Source organism: Lathyrus oleraceus, chromosome 5 (assembly GCF_024323335.1).
Source record: "Lathyrus oleraceus cultivar Zhongwan6 chromosome 5, CAAS_Psat_ZW6_1.0, whole genome shotgun sequence".
Lineage (NCBI taxonomy): Eukaryota > Viridiplantae > Streptophyta > Magnoliopsida > Fabales > Fabaceae > Lathyrus > Lathyrus oleraceus.
Genome location: NC_066583.1, coordinates 618,797,212 through 618,813,196, shown reverse-complemented (window position 1 = coordinate 618,813,196; position 15,985 = coordinate 618,797,212). Strand labels below are relative to the sequence as shown.

At 34.3% G+C, this 15,985-nt stretch overlaps 1 protein-coding gene and 1 long non-coding RNA gene across 2 annotated transcripts; one reads left to right on the top strand and one right to left on the bottom strand.

Moving 5' to 3' along the window:
• Positions 1-2,432: 2,432 nt before the first annotated feature.
• LOC127087126 (uncharacterized) lies at positions 2,433-4,529 on the bottom strand. Its single transcript, XR_007789787.1, has 2 exons — positions 4,030-4,529; positions 2,433-2,766 (listed from the first exon to the last, which is right to left on the bottom strand). It is a non-coding gene; the product is annotated as an uncharacterized LOC127087126 (long non-coding RNA).
• A 7,299-nt stretch (positions 4,530-11,828) lies between these two features.
• Positions 11,829-12,347, top strand: LOC127082449 (uncharacterized). Its single transcript, XM_051022688.1, has 2 exons — positions 11,829-12,140; positions 12,216-12,347. The coding sequence occupies exons 1-2, from the start codon at positions 11,829-11,831 to the stop codon at positions 12,345-12,347; spliced, it is 444 nt and encodes a 147-aa protein (XP_050878645.1).
• Positions 12,348-15,985: the final 3,638 nt, after the last annotated feature.

Here is a 15,985-nt window from a genome sequence, read left to right as displayed (position 1 = left end):
TCCTCAGAATCTCCAAGTAAGAGACCTGTATTGAAGAAGATTATGTCAATTCATACAGATTCATGGGGCAAGTGGATTCCCAATTACCAAGGATCATATGCTATGAGAAAGATTTTCTTTGGAGGAGCCTTGATCCTCTCAACTATGGACAGTGAAGACCTTGCATCACCAGTAAATGCAAACGTAGTCAAAAAATACTTCGCCTAAAAATAGACCCACTAAGTCAAAAACCCGAAAGGGCGACTCAAGCAAAAATGGGCATCCCGGCGGACTATAAAAAGAAAATGTCCAGGCAAAGGATGAAATCAAAAGAAATAAGAAAACCCACTAAGTTGAAAACCTGAAAGGGTGACTTAGGCAAAAAAGGGTATCTCGGTATACTGAAAACCCGAAAGGGAGGTATAAACAAAAGTTAGGGATTTAAAAGGCAAGAGGTTACAGTCTATCGAGAATTTGTGAATCCCTCACTTCAAACATGGAATCTCGGACGGGAAGAATGGATCCATCACTCTCTTTAGAAGTAGAGTATAAGGAACTTAGAGGGTATATGGGTTATAGCCGAATCACAACTCAATGGAAATCCGAGTTTTTTCTCATTGCCGTTGTATTTTTTCTTTTTTGGAAATTACCTCTTTTAGGAATTGCTTCCTCTTGTAATTACCTATTTACGGGTCAATGTCTCATTAATAAAACTTCTTTTACCAAAAAGTTCTCCCCATTTTTATTTTTTTCTCTTTGCTTGTAAAATGTGAATTTATTTTTAATAACAAGGCATTGAAAACTTTGGGGATAATAACAAAACCGTTGAAAGTAAACATGAATTTACTTTGATTCTGAAATGACTGAAGGATGGTCACAATTTCCATATACTGCTCATGGTACGCAAGGACGCCAAAATCACAGAGGGCACCTTAACCGGGAAGATAACAAGAATCGTCATTCACTTAGGGTAATCAACATTCATCTTGTCTGCTCAGATCCAACTTGGGGCACTAGAGGATTCATATCTGCCTCATCACTACAATGGTAACAAGAAGCCCAATTCTCATTGGCACTTTAATGAACCCAAAGCCAAATTCTCGTTGGCACTTCAAAAAATCCAACCATCATAAGGTCTTACTTACCTATCATAAAATCCCGAGCATACATCGACATCTTGCATGAATAACCGTCATTGCATCATGAAACATGTAGCATATTCCATCGATATGGAGCATTACGCTATGCAAAATCAAACATCCATAAACTACATACAAGTCTTTCTCGAAAGCACAAGTAAATCATCAATTGGGATAATTCTATTTCCTTAGCTGAGAATATAATCTCCATGAAATTCTTGATTGGTATTCCTAACAAGGTTCCTCGGGGTATCTCGTCTTTATTTTCCTTTTGCAAATATTATTGGCCTTTCATCTGTCACTTGCCTTTTGCAAGTTCCCCCTGCCTTTTTTGTTTTTTTTCTTCCTGGAGATTCCGAGGCCATACAATAAATAATTTCCCACTAATAACCTTACCTCACATTACATTCATTCCTAACGGGCAAATTTCTTGGATATTTTGGTATTTAATTCTCTCCTACCTCGAATGTTTGAAAGTTGTTGCTATTCATACCTTCAGGTCTGAGAATATTAAATACGGGCAACTGTCATACCCCAAAATTTTCCCTCCCCTTTTCACTTTTTATATGACTTTTGATTTGTGATTCATTTGTATTCATTTCATGTCAAATGCATTCATATTGTCTATTATATCAACACCATCATAGATTCAAAGGTTTAAGATTGTTTATACCTAACAAGAGCCTAAGGTTTTTCCCTAAGGATCAAGCCCTATGGTTTGTGGTCTTGTAGTCAATATATGAAGCCTATACTTTGACCTATTCTTGAAAACTTAGTTGTTGATTCATGGTTGTCTGGTTTGTGATATTGGTTTGCCTGATTTGTATCTTGATTGTGGTTTTTGATTGAAACCTTAATCAATTATGCCTAACATTTATGGATATTGGTTTGTCCGTTGACCTTTTGTGTGAAACCTTAGTTCATGAAAGGGGTTTGTTTAGTCACTGTGATGTGCATCATGCCATTGAAATCATTCATTAAGTTCGTCTGATGATCATGGTTTCATAGTTTTGTTGTTCAAATTCTCATATGGTTCATTCAAGATTCATGCATTGATTTAAATATCATGGTGCATTCAAGTTCCATTGATTCAAGTTTCATGGTCTATTTGGTCAAGCTTTGTGTTTCATTCATGGTCCATTTGTTTAAAGTTCATGTTAAGGTCCATTGATCCATTTCACAATGCATTCATGATCCATGGATTTCTTGATCATATTGCATTCATTATTCTAGGGTGCATTTAAGATCTTTGTCAAAGTGATTTGACATATGAATTGGGAGGGAAAAGGATAATTTGAATCAAAACATGTTGCGTTAGTCATAAGGGTTTTTCTCATTCAAAGAAAACTTTCTTTACATTCACACATATCATGTTACAATGTCCATACATGTTCATACAAAGAAATTACAAAAAACTGGTTTTTTTACCTATAGTTGACTTTTTGGTCAACCATTTGACCAAAGTCAAGTCATCTAATCATCAACCCAATCCCTAGTTTCCATTTGGTTTTCTCAAGTCTTTCCTTCAACTTTATGGCATAACTTCACTTGTAAGTAACCTTTGATCCTTCATGTCCAAGCCATGCCTTGCTTCTTTCCAAACATCTTGATTCCACGCAACAAGCCTTGCACTCACCTCAAAACAACCCTGCAACATTATAAGCATGAATTCAATAGTCCAATACATAACATTCACTTATAAGCACTTCAAACTAAAACTAACATTCATTATAAAATCATGTCAAACTAGCATTTCAAGCAGTGCAAAACAACTATTTGGCAACCATATGCAAACCTCATAATAGCATAATCCTAACATAGCAGGGGAAAACATCAGTTAGCAGCCAACATTCATAGCATTGCAAACTAACCAAGCCAAGATATAACTATTGAGTAGCATAGCATAGCATCACAATAACCCAAGCATTCCATACATACATTTAACACCTAACAAATACATTCATTCACAACAAACTATTCAACCTAAACATTCACTTCAAACAATGCATCATCACCATTCACTAATTAACACAATAGACCTAGCATCTCACTTTAACAAACTAAAGCAACAACAATAATACAACACTAGCAGCAACATATGCATAGTAGGAAATCATAAACCAACTAACAATTCACAATCTAACATCACCAACACTAACTCACATTAATAGAAAGTCATAGCAAGTCATCATCCATCCCAAACCATGGTTGTAACATTCATTCAGCAACGTAATTTTTAACCAATTAATAACATAATTTAGCATTTAACTGCAAGTCTAACAGGAAATCGAATTTCACCTTCTAACAACATGTAACATAATTCCTCAAAATAACTAACTCTCGCCTAATAACTAACATTCATCACTAACAGAAATTGAAACCACAACTTACTCCTTAATTTAAGGTCTAACTCACCAATTTAGCACTAACTAAATCAAGGCCTAATAAATCACTTCTAACTGAAATCGAATTTGATCAAACTAACTGCTCAACATTTCAGTCTAACAAAAATTAACTTCTAACTGATTTCATATTGCATCTCTAACTAACTTTCTCACATTTCCCTAAACTAACATTGTGATTAACATCTAACTAATTCGAAATGGATTGAACCTAACAGATTTAAGCTCTGTTAAATCTTCCTATCACTATAAATTCATCCTTCACCTCATTCATTCATTCAGATTCAAAATTTATCAAAATCACACAATCCTTCAATTCTCATGAATTCACACTACAATCTCCAATCTCAATCACTCACCAACTCACTTTCCCCAACCTCTTTCACATGCATTCTCATTACTCGAAACTTACTCTCAACCAACACATAACAAGAAGAAGGAGAGGATCACGAGAAGAAGGGTGAAGAAGAAGAAGATTTGAATAGAAAAAAGATTCAGAAGAGATTTACCTAAATTTTGTGTCCCTCTGCATCTTCTCCATCGGTGAGTCTTCAATTCCCATTTCCATTTGCTTCAACTTAGTTACTAGAATGTAGGTCTAAGCTTGGGGAATTAAAGCCCTAACCCCTAGGGATTTGATTCCAGGTGTTTGAAATTTAACTTGGATTTTGCTAAGTTAGGGTTCTTATGTGTGTCCTTTCGATTTGTTTAATTGGTGAAGAATTTTGGAAATTTGGTCATGGATTTGCACTCAGGGCAATGAAAGGAAGAGCGTGTTAGGGCTCCGCCACCGTCAGAGGCGACTTTCGGCAGGATAGAGGAGTGTTTTCAGATTAGAGGAAAGCTGTTAACTTGAATTGTTGATTGAACATGTGAAACACGTGAAAGAAATTAAACACATGATGGTGAACGTTTCCAGTTGATACTTTTCCCCCTCTCATTAGCGCATTGTCCTTCCCTTCCCATTTGGCCCATGAATGTTTCTATCTGCACCCCATAATCACTTCAGTATCTCTATTTACACAGCTAAACCACATTGGGCCTTGTATGGGCCTTGCGCCCTAGTTGGTTTCTACACCACTGTTTTCAGTCTTAAACCCCATTTTTTAGGCTTTGTTTCTTTTTTGTTAGTTAGTTTATTTTTGTCATTTTTTTACATGTGTTAATTGTAGTTAATGCATTTTGACATAAAAAAGTAGAAATTAACGTGACTAGAGATTAACATAATTAGTTATTAACATCAATTAGGATTAAGTGAATTTTTGTGATTATCTTGAAATAATATGATTAGCCTAGGTCTTGATTAGGTTTTAGTACATTAATTCACATGATTAAAAATGCTTAGAAGTGCATATGGTTGATTTAGATTTTAAATCATTTTAGAATTTTAATTAGGAATGTTAATTTGTTCTTAATCATAGAATTTAATTGAATCTTTTAATCTAATTAGATTTTGATATAATTCTCATGATTAATTGCAATTTTAACCAATGACATGATTTCTTCCCTTAATTCTAGGTTTCTTTAGAATTAAATTTAGTTGTTAATCTGATTAATCCCTAGGGTTTTCAATTCATTATCTTCTTGTGCATTGATTTTCAACTGATTTAACTCCAATTGATTAAGTTGATCAAAGTTCGCTTTGATCAATTAAATCCTTTGACTGTGCTCATTTCCCATGTTTATTCAAGTGCTCAAAAGTCCCTTAATCACTTTATAGGACCAATCCGTTGTATTGGATCTCAAAACCCCAACAAGCTCAAGACTTCACATTCAAGTTAATACAAGTAAGACATTGCAAACATACCGGATTGTTGTTCAAAGCACAACAAAGGTTCATTTTCAACACTTTCCAGTTATGATGCAAATTACGTGTCACGATCCTTAAGTAGTAGAGAAGGGATAAGAGAGAGCATTGTTATCCTCATTATGACTATCTTTAGGTAAACGACGAATAACCCAGTTTCTCAGAGTATTTAACTTTACTCATAGACTTTAGTGCAATTTAAATCAGATAATTGACAAGTCTTCTTACACATACAGATGTTGTGGACTGGAGATCAAGATTTTAACCTATAGGGTTTCTCTTTCCCTTTCTTTTCTTTCTCTTTTAAGACTAAAATCATTTTGTAAATAAACTTGAAAACACTTAAAAATACGATTAGAATTGTGCTCCACAAGCTTAAGCAATGGAGAAGGGATGAGAGAGAGCATTTCTATCCCCGTTCTGAATATCCTTGGGTCCGGGACGAATGACCCAGTTTCTCAGAGTATTCACCTCCATTCATTGACTTTATTGCAATTCAAATCAAAACATATTTTCAAATATAAAAGCAAACTCAACTAATCAAATTCATTTTCACCTTCAAGCATCTTTTTCAAACCTTTTCAGAAAGGGCATGTTACTTCCATTCTACCATGAACGACGCTTAAGTCTCCCATGCGCGAGCATACAAGCAACATTAACTATTAGAATGCGAATGATAACATTGTTCATTAAAAACAACCAACACGTCCTTATTTTCTACCACGAACTACGGAGCTCTGACTTCCTTATTGCACTATAAGGATATGTAGGCATGAGGACCCCAAATCCTCAATGAGCACCCTAATTATTAAAAGTTTTTTCCTCTTTTGCGAATAACCTTTAGTTAGTAATACCCATTCATGCATAAAAACAATCATAATGATTCCCATTGAGTACAACAGATGTGAAAGATGCTAATACCTTCCCCTTATACAACTGACTTCCTTCCCCTTTTTCTCTTCCCCTGGGCCTTATCGATGTTTTCCCTTTCCTTCGGGAATAAATAAAGTTTGATGGAGACTCTATTGTATCTTTGAGCCTGCGATTCACTCAGGTATATTTTGTGTAGCTTCACCCGTCATCTGCCGCGAGCATCCAGAGTCTAGGTACCATGATTGGTGTCTCAACTGAGTTGCTAAGGATGTCTGCAACATAGATTATCTTATCCTTAGGTACCCACACCTTTTTGGGTCCTTTTTGGTTAGTCTTCTCAGAGTGTTTAAAAAACTTTGGTTTCTATGTAGGATATGTATACATGTATGCATAGTTGAAACGGGAATGAGCTTTTGCTTTAGCCTTAGGTTTTACCTTTAGGACCAACACCATTTTGTTTACAAGAAGAGACATAATGGGAATGAAGAGTTTTTGGTTTATCATCTTTTTCAAAATTATATTCTTCATTAGAATCATAACCAATTCCTCTTGTTCCATTTCTGCTTACACCATAAAACATTGAACCCATTACGCTTCTATTTAGGATTCTAGCAAGAAATTTTTGGAAGGACTTTTCATATTTCTTTATGACATCACCAGAGTTTGTAGAGGCTTCTGAAAGATATTCCTTCTTAAGTTTGGAACTCTTGCTCTGAATCACAAAGTTATTGTTTTTTAAAATAAAGTTTTCTTCACTTAAACTTGAAAAATATTTCTTAAGCTTATAATATGCTTCTAACTTAGATACATGAATATTTTTCAAATCCTTGTATTTGCTCAGGAGCTTTTGATACTTATCCAGAACTTATGATAAACTAGATTCAAGTTCAAAGCGAGAGAGTTCAGTAAATACCTCTTCAGAATCTGATTCTGATTGAATCTTCTCAACAAGAGCTTATATGCATGCCATCGGCTCCACATTAGCTTGCTCTTCCTCAGAATTATCTTTTGAGAATTATTAATCATCCCATGTATCCATTAGACCCTTATTTTTTCCTTTGAAATCCTTCTTCTTAGGTCTGTCTTTCTTCAACTTGGGACATTCATTCTTGAAATGGCCTGGCTCCTTGCACTCAAAGCAAGTGTTGTCTTTGCTAGCTCCCGTTTTCTTGAATCTAGAAGTAGACACATCACGACCACTTGTCTTTCTTTGTCCTCTGAGTTTTCCTTGTCTTTTCTTCCAGAGTTAATTGACTCGTCTGGAGAGAAGAGACCATTCATCATCTTCTTCTGATTCCATTTCAGAATCTTCATCTTCTTATGCTTGAAGGGATTTTGTCTTTACAGACTTTCCCAAAGACTTCAGATCAATAAATTTTCTCTTTCTCTTAGGCTCATCTTTTTCAAGCTCAATTTCATGACTTCTTAAAAAACTAATGAGTTCTTCAAGAGAAGTGTTGTTCAGATCCTTTGATAACTTCAAAGCAGTTACCATATGTCACCATCTTTTAGGTAGACTTTTGATGATCTTCTTCATATGATCAGCAGTAGAATACCCTTTGTCCAGAACCTTAAGTCTTGCAACAAGAGTTTGAAACCTTCCTAACATGTTCTCATCAGTTTCATCGTCTTCCATCTTGATCGCTTCATATTTCTGAACCAAGGCAAGTGCCTTGGTTTCTTTGACTTGGGTGTTCCCTTCATGAGTCATCCTCAGAGAATTAAATATGGACTTTGTAATATCTCTGTTGGCGTTCATCAAGATATTTCTAGCTTTGTAATGATTTTTATAATCCTTCTTCTGTTGTTCCGTCATCACTCTTTTTTCAACTTTATTGCCACTTGCATCTACAGGGTTTATGTAGCCATCAATTACCATATCCCACATATCAACATCATGACCTAGAAATAAGCTTTCTATTCTATCTTTCCAGTAATCAAATATTTCTCCATAAAAAACATGAGGTTTAACGTTATAGTGATATCTATCATTTACAAGAGCAACTGGTGGCGGGATAGCAGCCACTGTGTTTCACAACTGGATCTTTATCTGACACTATTAAGTGTTTGATAATCTTATCAAGACCAGAACCAGGCTCTAATACCAATTGAAGGTGATGAGAAACACAAGAAATGAGGGTTTGAACTGGGTTTTTAAGATTAAATCTTTTTCAGCCCAACACAATCAAACAGTAAACACGAACAAGAAAAATAACACAGTTATTTTTATACTAGTTCGCTGTTAACTAAGCTACCTCCAGTCCACCCACCAAGGTGATTTTTCCTTATCAACAAGGACTTAATCCACTATAATCAAACTGATTATAAACACACAAAGACTACCCATATTTATCTTCTCGAGTCTATCTGACTAAACCCTAGTCACTCAAGGATACAACTCAAACAAATAAGATTATAAGAATGTGTTTACAATACTGCTTATATTAATAACACAAGTTTAGTACAATAACTTTCTCACACAATAACGAATAAAAGCTCTACGAGTGTTTCTATTTTCTATACACAATAATATTCAGTTCAACAAAAGCATTGTGTATCTTTACCAAAATTAGCATGGTGAATTAGAAACTTGTCCAATCTTCCAAGTCTCTTTTATATAGGCAATGAAAAGATTCATTGGAGGGTAGAATTGGAATACCAAAGTGCAATTGTAGACTTGCATAACAACTTGCATAATGGGAAGCAAATGGTACAATAGTACAATCCTTAGCCCACAAAATCAGCATAGTGGAAGGACTATTTGATTTTGTACTATTTATTATTTTCCTTACGCAAAACATTTTCATCTTATCTTCTAATCTTAAGAAGCTTATGAATAAATGATGTTGAAGCATGTTTAGAAGGATCAAGGGACTGGTTGAGAGAATCTTCAGAACCTTAGTCTTTAGAGTATTGAAATAGTTCCTCAGAACCTGGTCTTCAGTCTTCAGATCTTGTACTTCAGAGTCTTCAAAACTTAAGAGTGCAGAATCTTGAAGGCTTTACAGACCTTCAGAGTCACTTCTATCAGAGTCATAGTCAGATGCTTTAGCACAAACATTCATCATAATCGCTGTCTAAGAGAATTCTAGAAACTGACATCATCTTGTAAAGCACTTTTATATCTCTTCAGATTCAGAGTGTGTTCAGTCCAGAATCTAATGACGTCACACGCCAGATCTTCAGAATTAGAACCTATTAGCAAAAGATACACACTAGACAAAACCATTAGGGTACACAATTGTTCTCTAAGAAACAATGCATTGTTATCATCAAAACTAAAGGCCAGATGTAGAACCAAATCTTGTTCTTACGATTTTGAGATTTACTTAGTTTTTTTTCCTCTAAGTCAACTAGATATTTTTATGGGAATGAATTGGTTAGATTTCAACCATGTGCATATCAATTGTCTTGATAAATCAATGAAGTTTCTTGAATCCAATGAGAGTACGAAGTCGAGTTTCATGACTGCGAGGCAGGTAGGGATTTCCTTGAAAGAGAGTGCTCAAGTGTTCATGGTGTTTCGTCCTTGAAAGGGGGAAGCTAGAGAATTATTATGGATCTAGCTATTGTGTGTGAGTTCTTGAAGTGTTCCCAGATGACATTAGTGATTTGCTACAGAAATGCGAAGTTGTGTTTGCTATAAACTTAATACCTGGTACTAGTGTAATGTTAATGGCTCCATATAGGATGTCTGCTTCAGAGATGAGTGGGCTGAAGAAATATCTAGAGAATCTAATTGAGAAGAAGTTTGTTCGATCGAGTTTTTCACCGTGGGGGCACCAATACTGTTAGTTAAGAAGAAAGATGGTAGCATGAGGTTATGTGTTGACTATCGATAATTGAACAAAGTCATTATAAAGAATAAGTATCCTCTTCCTAGAATTGAAGATTTGATGGATTAGTTGGTTGGTGCTTATGTATTCAGTAAGATTAAATTTATGGTCAAGTTATCATCAGATTCGAGTGAAATCAAAAGATATTTCGAAGACTGCACTTAGAATGAGATATGGTCACTATGAGTATTCTCTGATGTCATTTAGTGTGTCTAATACACCAGGTGTATTTATGGAGTATATGAATAGGATTTTCCATCCTTATCTAGATCAATTTATGGTCATGTTCATCGAAAATATTTTGATATATTCTAAGTCAGATGAAGAGCATGTGGAGTATCTGAAGTTATGTGGCAGACCTTGAAAGAAAATAAGTTGTATGGGAAGTTATCTAAGTATGAGTTCTAGTTACAATAAGTGAGTTTCCTTATTCATGTGATATCTAGTAGTGGTATTGATGTGGATCCATCAAAGATATATGTCGTGCTGCAATGGGAAGCCCCAAAGTCTGTTACTGAGATCATGAGTTTAGGTGGTGTATTGTGATGCTTCGAAGATGAGTTTAGGTGGTGTATTGATGAAAAATGGTCAGGTTGTGGCTTATGCTTCTAGACATTTGAAATTTCATGAGAGGAATTATCCTACGCATGATCTAGAGTTGGCAGTCGTAGTGTTTGTGTTACAAATTTATAGGCATTATTTGTTCGGTTCTAGATTTAAAGTGTTAAGTAACCACAAAAGCTTGAAGTACTTGTTGGATTAGAAATAGTTGAATATGAGGCAGAGAATATGGATCTAATTTCCGAAGGATTGTAATTTTGGTTTGATTTACCATCATAGTAAAGCTAATGTCGTCGTTGATGCTTTGAGTAGAAATTCGTTGCATATGTCGATGCTTATGGTTCGAGAATTAGAGTTAATCGAGAAATTTAGAGATCTGAGTCTGTTGTGTGAAAGAACTACTAACAATGTGAAGTTGGGTATGCTGAAGTTGACTAATGGTATTCTCATAAAAAATTAGAGAAGGTTAGAAATCAGATTTGGGATTGATTGACCAGTTAGTGTTGATTAATCAAGGTAAAGGAAATTTCAGAATAGATGAGAATTGTATTATGCGTTTCCGTGATAGAGTTTGTATACCTGATGTGCCAGAACTTAAGAATAATATTCTTAAGGAAGGTCATAGAAGTAATATGAGTATTCATCTCAGTGCTACTAAAATGTATCAAGACTTGAAGGGGATTTTTTGGTGGCCAGGAATAAAGAAGAATATAGTTTAGCTCGTTTATGCGTATTTGACTTGCCAGAAGTCGAAGATTGAGCACCAGAAGCTGCCTGGGTTGATGAAATCGTTGAGTATTCTTGAGTGGAAGTGGGATGGTATTTCCATGGATTTTTTGACAAGTTTTCCTATTACTTATAAAGGGAATGGTTCAGTTTAGGTTATAGTAGATAGATTGACTAAATCGACTTATTTCATTCTGATTAAGATCAGATATTCAGTGCACAAGTTGGTTGAAGTGTATATTGAGAATGTTGTTAGCTTGCATGGTATTCCTTCGAGTATTATTTCTGATAGATATCTGAGATTCACATCGAGGTTCTAGGGGAGTTTGTAGGAAGCCATGAGCACTAAGCTTATCAGTTGCAGATGAACGACCAGACGGAGGGGACTATCTAGTCTTTGGAGGAATTGCTGAGAGCTTGTGTTTTAGAGTAGGGAGGTAACCGGGACAATTACTTATCATTTGTTGAGTTCATTTACAACAAAAATTTCCATTCTAGTATTGGAATGACATTGTTTGAGGCTTTGTATGATATGAGGTGTAAGACGCATTTGTGTTGGTATGATTCTGGTGAAAGTGTTCTTCTTGGACCTGAGATTGTGAAGCAAACCTCTGAGAAGATCAAGATGATCCAAGAGAATATGAAAGCTTTGCAGAGTTACCAGAAAAGTTATCATAATAAGAGGAGGAAAAAACTTGAATTCCAAGAGGGGGATCATGTGTTTTTTAGATTTACTCTGGTAACAGGTGTTGGTCGTGCTTTAAAATCTCGGGAGCTTACGTCACATTTCATTGGTCCTTATCAGATTCTGAAGCGAGTATGAGACGTGCTCTACAGAGTTGATTTACCTCTATTTTTTTTGAATCTTCATGATGTCTTTCACGTATCTTAGTTGAGGAAGCATATTCCTGATCCATCTCATGTGATTCAAGTGGATGATGTGCAAGTTAGAGAGAACTTGACCGTTGAGATATCACCCTTGAGAGTAGAGGATCACGAAGTGAAGAAATTTAGAGGCAAATAGATTACGATAGTGAAGGTGGTGTGGGTAGGACATATTGGAGGCATCATGATGTATGAGTTAGAGAGTTAGAGAGTTAGATGAGAGAGTTGTATCTGATTTTGTTTCCTTCAGGTAATTTTCGAGAGTGAAAATTCAATAAGTGAGGGAGAGTTGTAACACCCTAAATTTAATTAATTAATTTATTTGAATTTAGTTACATTTTATTTAAATTATTTAAATTAGTTTATATGTTTTATTTGGATAATTAGAGAATATATATGTTTTGGGGAGTAATGGAGAGGGTTAAGGGAATGGTAGAAATTAATTAGATTTATTTTAATTAATTTAAGTTTAGTGGAATAATTAAAAATAAGGTGGTTGTAGAAAAATTAGGAAAATAATAGAATTTAGTGGATAATTGAATTATTATAAATTAAAAATAAAGGAAATTGGACTTAGTAGGAGGAGCAAGGGTAGTATGGAAATCTAAGAGTAAGTTGAGGGTAATAAGAGAATAATATAATTAGGGGAATTAGGTTTTGGTTTAAATAGAAAAAGTGAGAACTAGACCTTTTTATAGAACGTGTTATTTTGGAACAAGAGAAAAGAGGCAATGGAGACAACCTAGGGTTTAGAGAGAAAACACCATTATTTAGGAGCTTAGAATTTGCTTTGTTGGAAATCCAAGGTAATGGGGGAAATTACTCTTCTATGGATGTATATTGTATGAAGTGAAAAAAGGAATATTTACCCTCCTATAGGTTTTTGTTTTGATTTCATAATTATTGATGTGTTCATATTTTCTTGACGAAAACTGTGTCAATTGTGTGTCCAATTATAATGATTCATGATTTAATTATATGTTATAACATGTTTAATTGTTATGAGATTGTTATCTTCTTTTAAATTCATAATATGATATATTTTGGGTGTTATAAATGAATTGGTTTGACATATGAGGGTTAGGGGGGGGGGGGGGGGGAAGATGAAGTAAACGTGTTGAAAACTGAAATTTTTAGAAAATTGGCTGATGTCAATCGATTGATCACGTGAAAATTGGGAAAATTTTGGAAAATCAAACTATTTCAATCAATTAATTCCCCTAATCAATCGATTGCATTAAGCCAAAACATGAAAAATTGGAAAGATAAAATGTAATAAGGAATTAGATCAATCGAATGATGGCTTGCTGCAATCGATTGATGCTGGTCAAATTTTGAAAAATTGCTAAGTTGAAACATATTATTCTATTTGATCATATTTGCCATAACTTTAGTTCCATAAATACAAATGAGGTGCGGGTTGAAGCACTAGAAAACTAACGCGTATGGATATCCCATAGTAGTTATTAAGAGGCTGTATGGGTGCTAGAACTTGTGAAATTAATTTTTTTTACTTATTACTTAATAGTTGACGGTAACGAACGAAACAATTAATTATTATAAATGAATGAACTAATGATGAAGCAACGATAATATGAAATAATATGATTGAGTACTACTTGGATGTTTATTTGACGTAGTGGGGGGAGATGAAGTAAACGTGTTGAAAACTGAAATTTTTAGAAAATTGGCTGATGTCAATCGATTGATCACGTGAAAATTGGGAAAATTTTGGAAAATCAAACTATTTCAATCAATTAATTCCCCTAATCAATTGATTGCATTAAGCCAAAACATGAAAAATTGGAAAGATAAAATGTAATAAGGAATTAGATCAATCGAATGATGGCTTGCTGCAATCGATTGATGTTGGTCAAAGATGAAGTAAACGTGTTGAAAACGTGTTGAAATAAACGTGTTGAAAACTGAAATTTTTAGAAAATTGGCTGATGTCAATCGATTGATCACGTGAAAATTGGGAAAATTTTGGAAAATCAAACTATTTCAATCAATTAATTCCCCTAATCAATCGATTGCATTAAGCCAAAACATGAAAAATTGGAAAGATAAAATGTAATAAGGAATTAGATCAATCGAATGATGGCTTGCTGCAATCGATTGATGTTGGTCAAATTTTGAAAAATTGCTAAGTTGAAACATACTATTCTATTTGATCATATTTGCCATAACTTTAGTTCCATAAATACAAATGAGGTGCGGGTTGAAGCACTAGAAAACTAACGTGTATGGATATCCCATAGTAGTGTATTAAGAGGCTGTATGGGTGCTAGAACTTGTGAAATTATTTTTTTTTACTTATTACTTAATAGTTGACGGTAACGAACGAAACAATTAATTATTAAAAATGAATGAACTAATGATGAAGCAACGATAATATGAAATAATATGATTGAGTGCTACTTGGATGTTTATTCGACGTAGGGGGGGGGGGGGGAAGATGAAGTAAACGTGTTGAAAACTGAAATTTTTAGAAAATTGGCTGATGTCAATCGATTGATCACGTGAAAATTGGGAAAATTTTGGAAAATCAAACTATTTCAATCAATTAATTCCCCTAATCAATCGATTGCATTAAGCCAAAACATGAAAAATTGGAAAGATAAAATGTAATAAGGAATTAAATCAATCGAATGATGGCTTGCTGCAATCGATTGATGCTGGTCAAATTTTGAAAAATTGCTAAGTTGAAACATATTATTCTATTTGATCATATTTGCCATAACTTTAGTTCCATAAATACAAATGAGGTGCGGGTTGAAGCACTAGAAAACTAACGCGTATGGATATCCCATAGTAGTGTATTAAGAGGCTGTATGGGTGCTAGAACTTGTGAAATTAATTTTTTTTACTTATTACTTAATAGTTAACGGTAACGAACGAAACAATTAATTATTATAAATGAATGAACTAATGATGAAGCAACGATAATATGAAATAATATGATTGAGTGCTACTTGGATGTTTATTCGACGTGTGAATATATGATGTGAAGTGAAAGTATAATTATGTGAGGAATTGCAATTACTTGTTGATGATTGTTGAAATGTGTAGTTCGGAGTGAGAACTATTATTGATGCATTAAAGGCATGATTTTTTACAGTTAGATGTGGGGTTGTAATTGTTGTTGTGTTGTTGTTGTTGTACGATTATTTACATTCAGATATGGGGATGTAATCATTGTTGTGTTGTTTTCGTTGCACTATTGTATGCCATGTATCATATGTTGTCGTTGTTGCGAAAGAGGCATGTTCACTAGTTCAGAAGTTGGGGCTAGTGACTTGTCCCAAGCTCAAAATTGGGGCTCAGAGTCCAGATGTTAGGACCTAGTTAGTATGAAGAACCATTCTTGAGTTGGTACCACATGCATATAGAGTGAATGTGTTGTACATTGCATACAAGTTGACATTTGTGAATCGATGATTAATGTGTGAATAAATTACCTGTTGATAATTGTTGTTATTGTTTATGCCACCCTTTTTGATCTTTTGCACCTCTAACATATTTGAGTGTATTCTCACCCATTTGTTTTATGTTGTCCACCATGGACATCTTGTAGATAATGAGGAGTAGAGTTTTGTTATTGTGAGTTGAAGATAACTTCTTGGAGCATACCTTCATTTATATTATCATTTATTGTTTTTAGTCGGTTAAATGCTTTGATCTATAACATTGAGGCATCTTGTTTTATTTCATTGTTAAGTTAATTATTGAATAATGATATCTTGATTTCGTATTTAGACTTGTTAGGGTATTTGA